Source organism: Pongo pygmaeus, chromosome 16 (genome assembly GCF_028885625.2).
Source record: "Pongo pygmaeus isolate AG05252 chromosome 16, NHGRI_mPonPyg2-v2.0_pri, whole genome shotgun sequence".
Classification (NCBI taxonomy): domain Eukaryota; kingdom Metazoa; phylum Chordata; class Mammalia; order Primates; family Hominidae; genus Pongo; species Pongo pygmaeus.
Window position 1 is genome coordinate 56,219,027 of NC_072389.2, and position 18,049 is coordinate 56,237,075.

Below are 18,049 nucleotides of genomic sequence, written 5' to 3' on the forward strand. Positions count from 1 at the left end.
ATCCTAGATTATGTAGCTAGGCATGATATAATCACAAGGATCCTTACAAAAGTGAAGCAAGAGGTTAGAGAGGAGAAGGCGAAGTGACAACAAAAGCAGAGATTGGAATGATGTGGCCACAAATCAAGGAATGCTGGCAGTCTCTAAAAGCTGGAAGAAACAAGAAACAGATTTCCCTGGTACATCCAGAAGGAAGCAGCCCTGCCAAAGCCTTGATTTTAGCCCCCTGCAGCAGGAAACCAATATAGTTACCATACCTCGTAGTATATATGTCTGTGTCTTCTGGTGGGTTACAGTTCTGCTCAGGGTAGGAACTGTGTCTTCCTTTGTCTCAATTATAGAACTTAATAGGATGCTGTAACATATTTGATGCTCAAAAATATATTCTCCACTGCAGTGAAATTAATAGTAAGTGCAAATGATTTATATTGTTACATTCTTAGGCACGTGATCTGATTATAGGTGTTTCAGAAAGCGAGAGAGTTGGGTAGCATTTTCATTCATTCATTTTTTGAGACAGAATCTTGTTCTGTCGCTCAGGCTGAAGTGCGGTGGCACAATCTCAGCTCACTGCAACCTCTGCCTTCCGGGTTCAAGCAGTTCTGCTGCAATCTCCCGGGTGGTGGCTGTGCTGGGACTACAGCTGCGTGACACCATGCCTAGCTAATTTTTTTGTATTTTTAGTAGAGATGGGGTTTTGCCATGTTGGCGATGCTGGTCTTAAACTCCTGGCCTCAAGTGATCCGCCCATTTCGGCCTTCCAAAGTGCTGGGATTACAGTCATGAGCCACCGTGCCTGGCTGTGGTAGCATTTTTAGAATTGAAGTTTTCGTTTCTCATTTAGAATTTTAAAAAATGTATATGGGCTGAAATTATTTATGTGACTATATACTCTACTTAGGATAAATTTATTTAATTCCTAATTTTTGCTTAATTTTAATATAGGTAGATGCTTCTTTATCTTTTCTGGATGGTTTTGTGGCTGAAGGACTCAGTCAGGGTGCAGCGCCTTACAAACCTCACCATCAACGCCAGGAGGAAAAGCTTTCTCAGGAAAAAGGTAATTTTCATGGATTTATGATAAGCTAGAGTGTAGGGATGTAATTTTTGATGTTATAGTCATGTAAGTAAATAAATAAAGATATTTACTTTCTATTATTCCTCTTTAATGATTCACTTGTGATTTGTTTGCCCTGACTAGGTTTTCAGATACCCAGAGGAAAAAAAAAAGTTAGCCAAGAGATATTGCTAAAGATATAGGCTCTCTATCCACAAATACCTAAGATGTGGTAGTCATACTGGAATTTATTTATTTATTTATTTTTTGAGACAAGAGTCTTGCTCTGTCACCCAGGCTGCAGTGCAGTGGCATGATCTGGGCTTACTGCAACCTCTGCCTCCCAGGCTCAAGTGATTCTTGTGCCTCAGCCTCCCAAGTAGCTGGATTTACAGGTGGGTGCCACCACACCCAGCTAATTTTTGTATTTTTAGTAGAGATGGGGTTTCACCCTGTTGGCCAGGCTGGTTTCAAACTTCGGCCTCAAGTGATCTTTGACCTCCCAAAATGCTAGGATTAAGGCATGAGCCACCCCGACTGGCCATTATACTGAAATTTTGAGGAACTTTTTTTTTTTTGATAATATATTTATTAACATAATGATCTTTATGGGAAACTTTCTTTTCTTCTTCTTTTTTTTAAATTTAAACTTTTAAGTTCAGGGGTACAAGTGCAGGTTTGTTACATAGGTAAACTTGTATCATGGGAGTTTATTCTACAGCTTATTTCATCACCCAGGTATTAAGCCTAGCACCCATTAGTTTTCCTGATCCTCACCCTCCTCTCACCCTCCACCCTCTGAAAAGCCCCAGCATGTGTTGTTTCCCTCTATGTGTCCATGTGTTTTCATCATTTAGCTCCCACTTTTAAGCGAGAACATGCGGTATTTGGCTTTCTGTTCCCGCATTAATTTGCTAAGGATGGCCTCCAGCTCCATCCATGTCCCTGCAAAAGACATGATCTCATTCTTTTTTATGGCTACATGAAAGAACTTGAAGGTGGGAGTATCATGTTGTTCACTGTGCTGGTAGGCTGACACATATTAGTCTGAGCATATCTGTGGAAAAGTTTCAGAAAACAACCGTGGTTACTATGGACTAGGGAGCTTCATTTTTATTTTGAGCAGTCTTTATTTATTTATTTTTAAATTTTATTTTCTTAATTGACAAATAATTATACATATTCATGGGGAATATAGTGATGTTTCAATCCTTGTATAGTGTTCAGATCATAGTAATTAGCATATCCATCATCTCAAACATGTATCATTTATTTGTGTTGGGAACATTCAATATCTTTCTTTTTTTTTTTAGACAGAGTCTGGCTCTGTCACCCAGGCTGGAGTGCAGTGGCGTGATCTCTGCTCACTGCAAGCTCCGCCTCCTGGGTTCACGCCATCCTCCTGCCTCAGCCTCCCAAGTAGCTGGGACTACAAGCGCCTGCCACCACGTCCAGCTAATTTTTTTGTATTTTTAGTAGAGACAGGGTTTCACCGTGTTAGCCAGGATGGTCTTGATCTCCTGACCTCGTGATCTGCCCGCCTCGGCCTTCCAAAGTGCTGGGACTACCAGTGTGAGCCACCATGCCTGGCCACATTCAATATCTTTCTTCTAGTTTTTGAGACTATGTGATACTTTGTTATTAAACCATAGTAATTCTATGGTGGTCTAGAACTTATTTCTTCTATCTAGCTGTAATTTTTTATCCTTTACCCTATTCTTCCCTTACCCCTACCTTTCCTAGCCCCTAGTATCCTCTATTGTAATTTTTACTTCTATGAGATCAGTTTTCTTTAGCTTCCACATATGAGAGAGAACATGTGGTGTTTAACTTTCTGTTCCTGACTTAACTTCACTTAATATAATGTTCTTTGGTTTCATCCATGTTGCCATGAATGACAGGATTTCATTTGTTTTTATGGCTGAATAGTATTTCACTTTGTATATAATACCACATCATTTTCTTTATCCATTCATCTGTTGTTGGACACCTAAGCTGATTCCGTATTAGGTTGATTCCATATCTTGGCTACTTTGAATAGTGCTCTGCAGTAAACATTGAAGTGCTAGATAATTCGTTCAATGCTGAGAGTGCAGTTTTTTGAAGCCCCCAACTATTACTGAATCAGGGTCTTTCTCTCTCTCTTTGGGTCTAATATTTGCTTTATATATTTGGATGCTCTGTTGTTGGGTACATATATAATTGTTATATTCTTTTTATGAATTGATCCCTTTATTGTACAGTGTCTTTCTTTGTCTCCTTTTACAGCTTTCAACTTAAAATCTGTTTTGTTTGTTATTAGTATAGTGACTTCTGCTCACTTTTGGTTTCTATTTGTCTGGAATGTCTTTTTCCAACCCCCCACTTTCAGTCTGTGTGTGTCTTTAGAGGTGAGGTGAGTTTCTTGTAGGCAGTGTATTGTTGAGTCTTGTTTTTTTAAAATCCAGGCAGTGATTCTGTATCTTTTAAGTGGGGGAATTTGATCCATTTACATTCAAGGTTATTATTGATGGGTGAGGATTTGCTGCTATCATTTTATTGATTGTTTTCTGGGTATTTTACATATGCTTTGTTCCTTACTTCCTCTCTTAATTGTTTATTTTTGTAGTTGGGTGCTTTTCTTCAGTGATAAGGTTTGATTCCTTTCTTTTTCTCATTTGTGTATCAGCTCTACCAGTGAGTTTTATAGTTCTGAATGTTTTCCTAATGGTAGTTATTGTCTTTTCATTTCCAGACTCCGTTGAGCATTTCATGTAAGGGTGGTCTACTGGTGATGAAGTTCTTGATTTTGGTTGTCTGTGAAAGATCTTATTTCCCCTTTATTTCTGAAGGATAGCTTTGCTGGATATGATATTCATGCTGTTTCTTCTTTTTCTTTTTTCTTTTAGTACTTTGAATATATCATCCCATTTTCTCCTGGCCTCTAAGGTTTCTGCTGAGAAATCCAGCTGTTAGCCTAATGGGGATTCCCTTATATGTGACTTGATGCTTTTCTCTTGCTGCTTTCAAAATTCTTTTTCTTTGACTTTTGACAGTTTGACTAAAATGTGCCTCAAAAAGGACCTGCTTGGGGTTGAATCTGTTTGGGGTTCTTTGAGCTTCCTGGACTAGGATGTTCTGTCTTCCAAGACTTGGAAAGTTTCTTGCTATTATTTCATTAATTATTTTCTTCATATTTTCCCTTCTCTTCTCCTTCCGAAATGCCCATAATACAAACATTTATTTGCTTAATGGTGTCCCACAAATCCTGTAGGCTTTCTTCATTTTTTTAAAAATTATTTTTTATTTTTTTTGTCTTCCTGTGTTATTTCAAAAGACCTATCTTCAACTTCAGAAATTATTTCTTCTGCTTTCTAATGTGTTGTTGAAGCTCTTATGTATATATTTTATTTCATTTACTGAATTCTTCAGCTCTAGGATTTCTGTTTGATTCTTTTTTATGATATCTGTTTCTTTGTTGAATTTCTTGTTCAAATAATGTATCATTTTCCTGATTTCATTGAATTGTCTGTCTGTATTGTATCTCACTGAGTTTCCTTAATATTGTTATTTTGAATTCCTTTTCTGGAATTTCATACATTTCCTTATGATTAGGGGTCTGTTACTAGAAATTTATTATTTTCCTTTGGTAATGACATGTTTCTTTTTTCATGGTTGATTTGTTCCTATGTTGATTTGTATGAATCTGGTGGAAAAGTTGACTCTTTCAATTTTATGTAGTACAGTTTGAAGGGAAAGACTTATTTGTATAAATGGGTCTTGGAGTATAAGTTCAGTAGGGTACTAAGGCCTTGGTGGTAGACATGTAGTGTAGTCTTCATGTAGTTTCTTTCTTTCTTTCTTTCTTTTTTTTTTTTCTTTTGAGAAGGAGTCTCGCTGTGTCATCCAGGCTGGAGTGCAGTGGCATGATCTTGGCTCACTGCAACCTCTGCCTCCCAGGCTCAAGCAATGCTCCCATCTCAGCCTCCCGAGTAGCTGGGACTACAGGCACACACCACCACACCCGGCTAATTTTTGTATTTTTAGTAGAGACAGGGTTTCACCATGTTGGTCAGGCTGGTCTCAAACTCCTGACCTCAGGTGATCCACCCACCTCAGCCTCCCAAAGTGCTGGGATTACAGGCGTGAGCCACTGTGCCTGGCCATGTAGTTTCTTTAGCTGTAATCTACACTAGTGGTATTTGTGAGTTTCTCAGTGGCCTAGGCTGAGTTTGTGGTGATGGTGGTGTGGCTTCACCAAGGGCAGGTTTCCCAGGCTGTTTTCAAGTTTTGGATATGTGCATGTACACAGTGAGTCAGCCAACTTGGGTTCTGGCTTACTGAGGTTGGGGCCATGGAGCTGTTACTCTGGCTGGGAAGCATGGGCATGTAGTTGCCTAGCCAGCCTGGGTACATGTCTGCCAAGAGTAGCCTATGGGGCTGTTTCTTAGGCTCGTGATGTGAGTGCAAGGCTGTTTGGTTGGCCTTGGGGATGGGGGGACATGTCTTCTGAGGGTAGCCCTATGGGGATGTTTCTCTCTGAGCAGTCTAATATTTCTCAGTATTAGAATTCTTCATTCAACAAAATATCTGATGATTTAAGTTAGAAACAGCTAATAAAGGAAAGAGTAACTTTGTACTTAAGAAATGCAGCCTGTTAGGAAAATACGTCTGTCATGATTTAGGTAAAGGGGAAATCATTGAGTTATTTGGATGGTAGAAGGGAAGTATGCATATGAATAAAGGGAGATCAGTGAATAAATATATTATCTGTTTATGAGTTCAGAATGTCAATACTGAAAAATTCAGTGCTGAAAGGTTTTTCTTTTTTTTTCCTATTTGTCCTTTAATGATTTTGTTGAGTACTTATTTTCCAGGCTGTGTGCTAGGCATATTGAGTTAAGACAACAACTGAACTGTTGATCCTAGAATGAGACCAAAAAGTTATGAACATTATTAATAGGCTTGATGTTCTCTTTTTCCAGAAGCATTTGCTCTTTTTTGCCTTTTATCTTTTTAAATCTTTTTATTATTTTATTTTATTGTGGTTAAGAACCTTAACTGGAGGTCTCTCCTCTTAACAAATTTTTAAGTGTATAATACGTTATGATTGACTATAGATACAATGTTGTACAGCAGATCTCTAGCACTTATTCATCTTGTTTAACTAAAACTTCATGCCCATTGATTGGTAGGTCCCCATTTCTCTCTCCCCTTAGCCTCTGGCAGCAACCAGTCCATTCCTCAATCTTATGAATTTGACCTTTTAGGTACCTCACAAGACTGGACCCATGCAATATTCTTCTGTGCCTTACTTATTTCACTTAGCATAATATTCTGAAGTTTCATCTATGTTGTTGTATATTGCAGAATTTTCTTCGTTTTCAAAGTTTAATAGTATTCCATTGTATATGTATATGACATCTTCTTTATCCGTTCACCTACTGATGAACATTTAAGTTGTTTTCACATCTTGGTTATTGTGAATAGTGCTGCAGTGAACATGGGAATGCTAATATCTCTTTTGGATCCTGATTTCAATTTGGGATAAATACCCACCCGGAAGTGAGATTGTTGGAGCATATAGTAGTTGTATTTTTATTTATTTAGAGACAGAATCTTGCTCTGTCACCTAGGCTGGAGTGCAGTGGTGCGATCTCAGCTCACTGCAACCTCTGCCTCCTGGGTTCAAGTGATTCTCCTGCCTCAGCCTCCTGGGTAGCTGGGACTACAAGCATGAGCCACCACACCTGGCTAATTGTATTTTTAGTAGAGACGGGGTTTCGCCATGTTGGCCAGGCTGGTCTCAAACTCCTGACTTCAAGTGATCCACCTGTCTTGGCTTCCCAAAGTGCTGGGATTACAGGTATGAGCCACTGTGCCCGGCCAATTTTTTTTTTTTTTTTTTTTTTTTTTGAGACAGTGTCTCATTCTGTCACCTAGGCTGGAGTGCAGTAGAATGATCATAGTTCACTGTAGCCTTGAACTCCTTGGCTCAAGTGATCCTACTGCCTCAGCTTCCTAAGTATCTAGGATTCCAGGTGCATGCCATCGTGCCTGGTTCATTTTTAATTTTTTGTAGAGACAGAGTCTCCCTAATGTTGCCCAGGCTGGTCTCAAACTCTTGAGCTCAGGTGATCCTCTTACCTTGACGTTGCAAAGCACTGGGATTATAGGCATGATCTGCTGTGTGCTGCCTGTATTTTTATTTTTTTGAGGAACCTCCATACTGCTTTCCACAGTGGCTGCACCATTTTGCATTCCCGTTGACAATGGGTAAGGGTTCTAACTTCTTCACATCCTTCCTGACACGTTATGTTTTCTTTTGTTTGATAATCACCATCCTGACTGGTACAAGGCGATGCCTTATTATGGTTTCAGTTTGTATTCTCTTGCTAATAGTAACACTGAGCATTTTTTCATATACCTGTTGGCCATGTGTATGTCTTCTTTAGAGAAATGTTTATTTAAGTTATTGGCCTATTTGTGATCAGGTTATTAGTAAAAAAAAAAAAAAAAAAAACCAAAACTATTGAGTCGTAGGATTAACATGTTTTGGAGGTTAACCCTTACCAGAAATGTGGTTTGCAAATATTTTCTCCTATTCCATAGGTTGCCTTTTCACTCTGTTGAGTGTTTTCTTTGCTATGCAGAAGCCTTTTAATTTGATGTATTGCCACTTGTTTATTTTTGTTATTGTTACCTGTACTTTTGGTGTCATATCCATGAAATTATTGTAAAGACCAATGTCATAAAGCAGCTTTTCCCAGCTGGGCACGGTGGCTCACACCTGTAATCCCAGTACTTTGGGAGGCTGAGGTGGGTGATCACCTGAGGTCGGGAGTTCGAGACCAGCCAGACCAACATGGAGATACCTCATCTCTACTGAAAATACAAAATTAGCCAGGCGTGGTGGTGCATGCTTGTAATCCCAGCTGCTTGAGAGGCTGAAGCAGGAGAATCGCTTGAACCCAGGAGGTGGAGGTTGCGGTGAGCTGAGATTGTACCATTGCACTCCATCCTGGGCAACAAGAGCGAAACTTCGTCTCTTTCTATGAGTTTTACAGTTTTGGGTCTTACAGTTAAGTCCTTAATTCATTTTGAGTTGATTTTTATGTATGGTATAAGATAAAGGTTCCATTTTATTCTTTTGCATGTGAATATTTGGTTTTCCCAATGTTGTTTGTTGAGAAGACTGTCCTTTCTCTGTTGTGTATTCTTGGTGTCCTTGTTCAGTATTAGTTGACCATACATGCTTGGATTTATTTCTGGGCTCTCTGTTCTGTCTCTATGTCTGTCTTTATGCCAGTACTATGCTGTTTTGATTATTGTATTTTTGCAATCTATTTTGAAATCAGTAAGTGTGATGCCTTCAGCTTTGCTCTTTTTTCTCAAGATTAATTTGGGTATTCATGGTCTTTTGTGGTTCTTTATTGGTGAATTCTACCAAACACTTAATGAATTAATATTGGGGCTGGGCACAGTGGCTCATGCCTGTAGTCCCAGCAATTTGGGAGGCCATGGTGGGAGGATCACTTGAAGCCAGGAGTTTGATACCAGCCTGGACAATATAGCTTGACCCCATCTCTACAAAAGAGACAGAGAGAGAGAGAGAGAGAGAGAGAGAGAGAGAGAAAGAGAGAGAGAGTTCTTTTCAACCTCTTCCAAAAATTTAAAGAGGAGAGAACATTTCTAAACTTATTTTATGAGACCAGCCTTACCCTGATACCAAAGCCAGACAGAGCCACCACAAAAAAAAAGAAAACTGCAGGCCAATATCCCTGATGAATATAGGCAAAATAGTAGGAAACTGAACTCAATAAAAGGATCATACACCATGATCAAGTGGGATTTATCCTAGGGATCCAAGGATGGTTCAACATCTGAAAATAAATTAATGTGATATCATGTTACAGAATAAAGGATAAAAACCACACAGTTCTCAATAAAAGCAGAAAAAGTGTTTAACAAAATTGAACACTCTTTCATGATTAAAAAGAACTCAATAAAACTAAGAATAGAAGGCAATATCTCAATATAATAAAGGCCATATATGATAAACCCACAACTAACATCATAGCATGGTATGATGAAAAACCAAAAGCTTTTCCTCTGAGATCAGGAGCAAAGCAAGGATGCCCACGTGTCTCTTTTGTAGTCAACACAGTACTGGAAGTATTAGCCAGAGCAGTTAAGAAAAAGAAGAGAGGTATTCAGATTGGAAAGGAAAATTGTTCCTCTTTGTAGATAATATGATTTTATTTATGGAAAACCCTAAATTAGACTCCATTAAAAAACTATTAGAAGTAATAAGCGAATTCTGGAAAGTTGCAGGATGCAAAGTCAACATGCAAAAATTGTTTGCATTTTTGTGCACTAACAACAAACCATTTGACAAGGATATTAGGAAGACAGCCCAATTTATGATAGCACCAAAAGGAACAAAATACCTAATAATAAACTGAAGCAAGTGAGAAAGTTGTGTTTAATGAAAACCACTGAACATTAATGAAAGAAATCAAACAAGGCACAAATAAATGGAAGCACATCCTGTGTTCATGGATTGGAAAGCACATGTATTCCGTGCAATCCCTTTCTTTTAAGGCTTTTTTATATGTTATTTAGCACAGTGATAACTAATGTACTATAAAATTTAAACTCTCTTTCAAAGTGTAATCAGTTTCCTCTCATTAACTTTTTATATATTAATAGAATATATTGAGGGAAAAAGTAAACTTTTGAATTATAATTGCCTAACCTGTGGTTATACTGCATATAAATGCCTTATGACATCCAGGGCCTAGAGTGAAAAGCTCCTGGGTTTCCACAGTGGGAGGTATGATTCAGTTGTCATACTTCCTTATTTTCAGGTATCTGGGGGCCACCAGTTGCCATTACTGAAGTCAAGGGTTGGATAGGGAAAGGGAGATAGAATAGGGAGACTATTTCCTGGCACTGCCTATTTTGTTTCTTAAAATAAGCTAAATTGCTGACACAAATACAAGAGCCCTGGAATTCCCCAAGCTTATGCAGTCCTTTGCCAAGTACATTTTTTCCCATAGAACCATCATTATAAATGGGATTAAGCTCTCAAACTAGATTCTCCCTCTCTCCTCCCAAATCTATGTGCTTCAAAAGTCCTTTAAAGCAAAATTGAAATTTCAGTAGACTGTTATAGAAAAGGAAATTGGTTATGAGACAAGATATAGCAAGTATTTAATAAATACTTGTGGAATAAATTATAAAATTATATATCTTAGAATTGGGGTTGGCTATAAGACAAAATAAAGAGTAGGGGAAAATAGGTATTTTATGCATAAAGAATTAATTCTTGAATCTTTTAATTATCAATCTGTTATGGTACTTTTTTTTTTTTTTTTTTTTTTAGACAGAGTCTCTCTCTGTTGTCCAGGCTGGAGTGCAGTGTTGCAATCTTTTGGCTCACTGCAACCTCCACTTCTCGGGTTCAAGCGATTCTTGTGCCTCAACTTCCTAAGTAGCTAGGACAACTGGTGCATGCCACCACATCCAGCTAATTTTTGTATTTTTAGTAGAGATGATGTTTCACCTGTTGCCCAGGCTGGTCTCAAATTCCTGACCTCAAGTGATCCTCCCTCTTCCGCCTCCTAAAATTCTGGGATTACAGGCACAAGCCATCATGCCAGCCTGTTCTGGTACTAATCTGATTTCAGATTTCTATAATCATTTGCAGAGAGTAGTAGTTAAATGTTACTTTAATAAGTGATACTTTGATCTTTTAGGTAGAAAAATGAATAAACTTCAGGAAAATATCATGGGATACTAAGAATTAGCAAAAATAGGTGAGATGGTGAGGAACAAACTTTCTTACAAGTTCCCATCAAAAAAAGCATTTCAGAATCAGTGTGGATTATTCTATTAAAATGTTAATAAAATGTGTTATAACTCCAACACTAGATAACCACAAATAATAAGGGGAAACAGTATTTACTAACTCTGGCTTTTAGAAAGCCATGTCAAGGTAAGGTTGCTAGTCTCTCAAAAAATAAAATAACAATAATCAGATAATTAAAGTTAATTATTTAAATAATTTAAAAAATTATTAATAATAGCTGAGAATGGTTAGAGAAATATAGCCAAGTCATCAAGGTATAAAAGAATTGCAGTACAAAGTATGATAAATGAGTGTGCATATAATTGAGGCCTCTAAAGTATTAATAATAAGGGATACAAATAGGTTGAATGTTGAATTATTCACTTATGCCCAGGATAGTTTATACTTCATTATGTCTTACCTAGAATACTTCAGTAGCTCCCAACTCCAAGGACTCTCTGCCTCCAGCTTATGTTTTCTCTTCTGGTGAATTGCCCTCATTCTTCATCTGGCTAAATTCTACATATTCACTAAGTTGCAAGTCAGCTGTCTTCTTTCTTCTCCTGGTTCTTTCTGCATACCATTTTTCTCCTGTTCCACATATGTGCATGAGCTCTTGCACATGTAGTTAATTCTCCAGCATCTTTAGTCCTTTTAGGCATTCGTCACTGTATGGGTCTTGGGGAGTTTTCACTGAAGAGTGAAAATAATGTGGTTTGAACTTTATTCTCAACCTTGAGCCTTTCCAGCCCTTCCTTAGATGATAATCTTAATTCTTTTGACTGGGAATTGATACTTTTTTCTGCTTGCTCTCCAAATACTGTTCCTTTCCATGTCTGTTTTATTCTCTCTACTTTCAAACTTTGTACCTCTAATTTTGAGCTTCTTTCTGCTCTTTGGTTTAAACTCTTTATCTTTAATGTGCATAGAAAATATTTCTTGAGGTATTCACTGTTACTGGAAGTGTTAATGCAGTGGCTGGATGACTCACTGTCACAGATGCTATTAAAAAGATACCACTGTTGGATGGTAAGTGCAATGGTTTGAATGTGTTTGTCAAAACCCGTATTTAAATTTAATTGCCATTGCGATGGTATTCAGAGATTGGACTGTAAAAAGGTGATCAGGCCATGAGGAATCTGCTTCATGAATTAATGTCATTATCATGAGAGTGGGTTGTTATAAAAGTGAGTTTGGCCCTCTTTTGCTCTCATACTCTCTTGCCCTTCTGTCTTCTTCATGATGCAGCATGAAGGCCCTTGCCAGATGCTGATGCCATGCTCTTAGATAGCCCAGCCTCGAGAGCAATGAGCCAAGTAAATTTCTTCTTTTCTTTTCTTTTTTTTTTTTGAGATGGAGTTTCACTCTGTCACCCAGGCTAGTGTGCAGTGGCATGATCTCGACTCACTGCAACCTCCGCATCCCAGATTCAAGCAATTCTCCTGCCTCAGCCTCCTGAGTAGCTGAGATTACAGGCGTCCACCACCATGCCTGGCTAATTTTTGTATTTTTAGTAGAGGCAGGGTTTCACCATAGTGGCCAGGCTGGTCTTGAACTCCTGACCTCAAATGATCCGCCCACCTTGGCCTCTCAAAGTGCTGGAATTACCACCCGGCCATAAATTTCTGTTCATTATAAATTACCCATTCTGTGGTATTCTGTTATAGCAACATAAAATGGACTATGACAGAAAATTGGTCCTGAGAAGTGAAGCTGTTGCTATTAAAAATATCTGAAAATGTGGAAATGGCTTTGAAACTGGGTAATGAGTAGAGCAGAAGAATTTAAAGGAGCAGGCTAGGAAACTCTTAGATAGCTGTTAACATAATATTAAGGGCAGTTCTGATGAGGGCTGAGAAGAAGAGGAGAGCTATAGGGAAAATCTGAAAGTTAGAGATTATTAAGTGTTCATGATCAGAATGTTGTTAGAAATATGGGCTTCACTGTCTCTTTATCTCTAAGTTACTTAAGTGTACTTAATCTCTAAGTTCATTAAGTGTATGAGATCCCAGACAGGAAAGAGGAATATATCTTGTTGGAAACTGGAGTAAGGCCATCTTTCTTATAAAGTGGCAAAAATCTTGGATGATTTATGTCTCTTCATGCCTGAGGGCTTTATGGAAGACAGAATTTAAGAGCGATGAACTAGAATATCTGGTGGAAGAAATTTCTGTGCAAAATATTGAAGGAACTGTATGGCTACTTTTAAGTGCATGCAGTAAGATATGAGAGGAAATAAATGACTTAAAGATGGAATTTATAGTTAAACAGAAGCATAACAGATGGAAAATTTTTAGCCTGGCCATGTGAGGAATGAGAAAATGTGTTTGGGAGACCAGGCCAAGGATCTGGTTAAGTGACTGTCTGCTAAGGTGGTTATTACAGATAGAAATGATCATCAAGACATTGGGAGAGTGACACTAAAGGCATTTCAGAGGTCTCAGAGGCTGCCCTTGTCTTCACAGGCTCGAGCTCTGGGAGTGCAGAATGCTTTCAGGGGATGACCAGGGTACCCTTCATGGGTTTGCTGCCCAGAGCTGCCTCAAGTCTCTGCTCCCTGCATTCTGGTACAGCATTCCGTGGTTGCTCTAGCCATTCGTTGGGCCCAGGTGTGGCTTGACCTGCTACTCCAGAAGATTCAAGCCATAAACCTTGGTGGCATATGTGGTGCTAATTCTGTAGGTGCACAGTGTGCAAGAGCCGTGGGGTCATGGTGTCCTCCATCTAGATTTCAAAAGATGTCGTAGACTCCCTGGGGCTTAGGCAGAGACTTGTCATGGGTGTGGAGCCATCACAGAAAGCCCCTACTAGGGCAATGCTGAGCAGAAATACAGGATCAGAGGCATCACAGAGAGTCCCCACCAGGGCAGTGCCTAGTGGAGCTTTGGGAGTGGGGTCACTCCTGAGACCCCAGAACTGATGCTACTAGCTTGCAGCATCAGCCTGGGAAAGTTGCAGGCGTGAGACTCCAATCCCCTGAGAGCTGCTGGGTGGACTGAGCCCCAAAGTCATAGGACTTTGTCATAGATATGGGGCTGCCTGAGGCCTTGAGTGTCCAACTCCTGCCCCAGTGTTCCCAAAAGGTGGGATGTGGAGTCAAGATAGATAATTCTGGAGCATTAAGACTTAATGTTGATTTCTCTGTTGGGCTTTGGACTTATTTGAGACCACTTACCCCTTTATTCTGGCCTGTTCCTCCCTTTTGGAATGGGAATATCTACTTTATGCCTGCTCCACTGTTGTATTTTGGAAGCACATAACTTGTTAATTTCACAGCCCCACAGCTGGAGAGAAATTTGCTTTTGGTCTCACCCATATCTGATTTAGATGTCTCTGGATTTTGGAGTTAATGCTGGAATGAGTTAAGGCTTTTGAGACTATTGTAATGGAATGATTATATTTTACATCATAAGGACATGATTTTGTGGGGGCAGGAGCAGAATGCTATGGTGTGAATGTGTACTCCAAAGTTCATGTGTTGGAAACAATCCCCAGTGAAACAGTGTTGGGAGGTGAGACCTAGTAAGAGGTGATTAGGTCACGAGGGCTCTGCCCTCACAAATGAATTTATATCATTATCATGGGAGTGGGTTATTAAAAAAGCAAGTTCGGGCCAGATGCAGTGGCTCACACCTGTAATCCCAGCACTTTGGGAGCCTGAGGCAGGTGGATCACCTGAGGTTGGGAGTTCGAGACCAGCCTGACTAACATGGAGAAACCACGTATCTACTAAAAATACGAAATTAGCCGGGCATGCTGGCACATGCCTATAATCCCAGCTACTCAGGAGACTGAGGCAGGAGAATCGCTTGAACCCGGGAGGCAGAGGTTGTGGTGAGCGGAGATCACACCGTTGCACTGCAGCCTGGGCAACAAGAGCAAAACTCTATCTCAAAAAAAAAAAAAAAAGCAAGTTCGGCCCTCTCTTGCTCTTGCACTAGCTTCCCTTCTGCTTTCCTTTCACCATGGGATGATGCAGCATGAAGGCCCTCACCAGATGCCAATGCCATACTCTTGGACTTCTCAGTTTCTGGAACTATAAGCCAAGTAAATTTCTGTTCATTATAAATCACCTGTTATGTTGCATTGTCTTATAGCAACGTAAAACGGACTATGATTAAGTTAGATGATTAAAAAACTTAAAATGAGAGAATATTCTAGTTGGAAAGGACCTTCAAAAGATTTAGATAAGTGGTTTCCAAACATGATTATGAATCAGAATCACAAAGAGTTTTTTAAAAATGAGACTTATTTTGAGCCCTACTCCTATTCCTTCTATATCTGAATCTCTCTAAGCTTGGCTGTATGTATAAAAAGGTCCTTGGGAGATTCAGTGAAGTAAGCTTGATCCTCGTTATCAGATCAGCATTTGGAAACTGTTGACGTAGTTTGAATTCTTCACTTTACAGATGAAGAAATGAAGATCTAGTTCACATACCTAGTTAACAGCAAAGCTATGTCCAGAACACAGTTCTCCTGATCATTAGCCCATCATTATTATTTTTTTACATTGATTCTTCTTCTGTATCATTTATTTAGGTAAGAAGCATTTATTTAGCATTCTTTGGAATAGGTGATATTTCCTTTGCAGGAGGCCATATAATATAATAGTTGAGAGTACAGCTCTGGTGCTAGAATATCTGAGTTCATGTCTGGCTTTGTCATTTTCTATTTTTTGTAATTTGGGACAAACTCTTTACCACAGTTTCCTCATTTGTAAAATGAGAATAGTAATTACAGAAGTTGACACAATATTTTCTAAGATACTTTTTATGATTTAAAAAGGTCCTTTTCTATAATCTAGACTGTTCAAAATTTGTCAGTTAAGATTAGGCTTGCTGAATTAGCCAATTAAAAAATAAAGAAAGTGGGACCTCACACAAGATAGACGGTTATTGCTTTCTCCCATTAAAGGAATCCAGAAGTAGGCAATGTAGGGTTGATGATGGCTTCATGATTATTGAAAAACCCAAGTTTCACCTTTCTTGCTGTTCTGGCATCTTTGGTGTTCCACTTTATGATCCAAGATGGCTGCTTATGCCCCAGCAATCATGTTGCAGTCTAGCCAGCAGGGAAGAGAAAGGGGGAGAAGAAAGATTGTCTTTTATTCCAGGAGGACTCCTTCCAGAAGTTGCAAACAAAATATGTGTATAATTTCATAGGCTAGACCTCAGTCATATGACAAAGGTGTCTGTAAATGTCTCTGGGTGGTCATGATCTAGATAAGAATTGAGGGATTTATTACATAGAAAGAAAGGGAGAGTGGATATTGGCATCTGCCCTACCACAGTAACAACATGAATTTTCTTGGCTCTTATTGAATTAATTAGGTTATACAGATTAAAAGGAATCAGAACCTGTGTTAACCTTAGGGAGATTTCACATTGAGGACTCCATCAATCCATTTGGTACAAGAATGTACCCAGGAGCAGTTTGTTCAGCAAAACATGGTCACCTCTTCATTATAACTCATTAAACATTTTTGCGTGGGAGCAGCAACTTTTCAGTAGACTTGGTTTATCAGTTATCTTTCCTAATTGAGTTTTTTTTTTAGCTTCCAAGGGAGGTAAAAAGGTAAAAATAAAGGATAGTTTGTCTTTAATCACCTAGTAATATGAAGACTTACAGCAGACATTTACCAAATGGTAGTTGATTTATTACTGTAAGTATTTGATTAGATCATCCTCAAAGTCCTTTAGAGTTTAAAAATGGCTATTAGATTCCGGGCTTGAATTACTTTGTTAGTGAATGGTAACTTTGACAGTTTTTGCTTTGTTTTAAATATGAACCTCTGTTATTATTTTAAAATTCTAGTTCTCAATTTTGAACCATATGGACTCTCCTTTTCTTCATCTGGCTTCACTGGACGACAGTCTCCTGCTGGCATTTCTCTTGGTTCAGATATATCTGGGAATAGTACTGAGACAGGACTGAAAGAGTAAGTTCATTTCTTATTAAAATGGAGGTTATGGGAGTGCTTGAATGTCTTTTAGCATTCCATTTGCCTTCTGCTTCTGCCTCATGTCATCATGGTCATTATTTGCTTATTTTAGGATAACTTTCAAGAGGTCTATTGTTTCAGTGGTTTTCACATAATTTTCTTTTCTTTTTTTTTTAATTATACTTTAAGTTCTAGGGTACACGTTCACAACGTGCAGGTTTGTTACATATGTATACATGTGTGCCATGTTGGTGTGCTGCACCCATTAACTCGTCATTTACATTAGGTATATCTCCTAATACTATCCCTTCCCCCTCCCCCCACCCCACAACAGGCCCTGGTGTGTGGTGTTCCCCTTCCTGTGTCCAAGTGTTCTCATTGTTCAATTCCCACCTATGAGTGAGAACATGCAGTGTTTGGTTTTTTGTCCTTGTGATAGTTTGCTGAGAATGATGGTTTCCAGCTTCATCCATGTCCCTACAAAGGACATGAACTCATCCTTTTTTATGGCTGCATAGTATTCCATGGTGTATATGTGCCACATTTTCTTAATCCAGTCTATCATTGATGGACATTTGGGTTGGTTCCAAGTCTTTGCCATTGTGAATAGTGCCGCAGTAAACATACATGTGCATGTGTCTTTATAGCAGCATGATTTATATTCCTTTGGGTATATACCCAGTAATGGGATGGCTGGGTCAAATGGTATTTCTAGTTCTAGATCCCTGAGAAATCGCCACACTATGTTCCACAATGGTTGAACTAGTTTACAGTCCCACCAACAGTGTAAAAGTGTTCCTATTTCTCCACATCCTCTCCAGCACCTGTTGTTTCCTGACTTTTTAATGATCACCATTCTAACTGGTGTGAGATGGTATCTCTTTGTGGTTTTGATTTGCATTCCTCTGATAGCCAGTGATGATGAGCATTTTTTCATGTGTGTTTTGGCTGTATAAATGTCTTCTTTTGAGAAGTGTCTGTTCATATCCTTCACCCACTTTTTGATGGGTTGTTTGTTTTTTTCTTGTAAATTTGTTTGAGTTCTTTGTAGATTCTGGATATTAGCCCTTTGTCAGATGAGTAGATTGCAAAAATTTTTTCCCATTCTGTAGGTTGCCTGTTCACTCTGATGGTAGTTTCTTTTGCTGTGCAGAAGCTCTTTAGTTTAATTAGATCCCATTTGTCAATTTTGGCTTTTGTTGCCATTGCTTTTGGTGTT

The 18,049-nt window shown here is 38.8% G+C and overlaps 1 protein-coding gene across 4 annotated transcripts in view; it reads left to right on the forward strand.

The window, feature by feature from the left end:
* The window catches only part of AP4E1 (adaptor related protein complex 4 subunit epsilon 1), a 97,620-nt gene that overhangs the window by 59,169 nt on the left and 20,402 nt on the right, over positions 1-18,049 (forward strand). For all 4 annotated transcript variants that reach the window (XM_054451044.2, XM_063652237.1, XM_054451046.2 and 1 more), the window contains exons 15-16: positions 946-1,060; positions 16,704-16,827. In XM_054451044.2, coding sequence (XP_054307019.1) covers positions 946-1,060; positions 16,704-16,827 — 239 coding nt within the window. The remainder of the gene's footprint in view (positions 1-945; positions 1,061-16,703; positions 16,828-18,049) is intronic.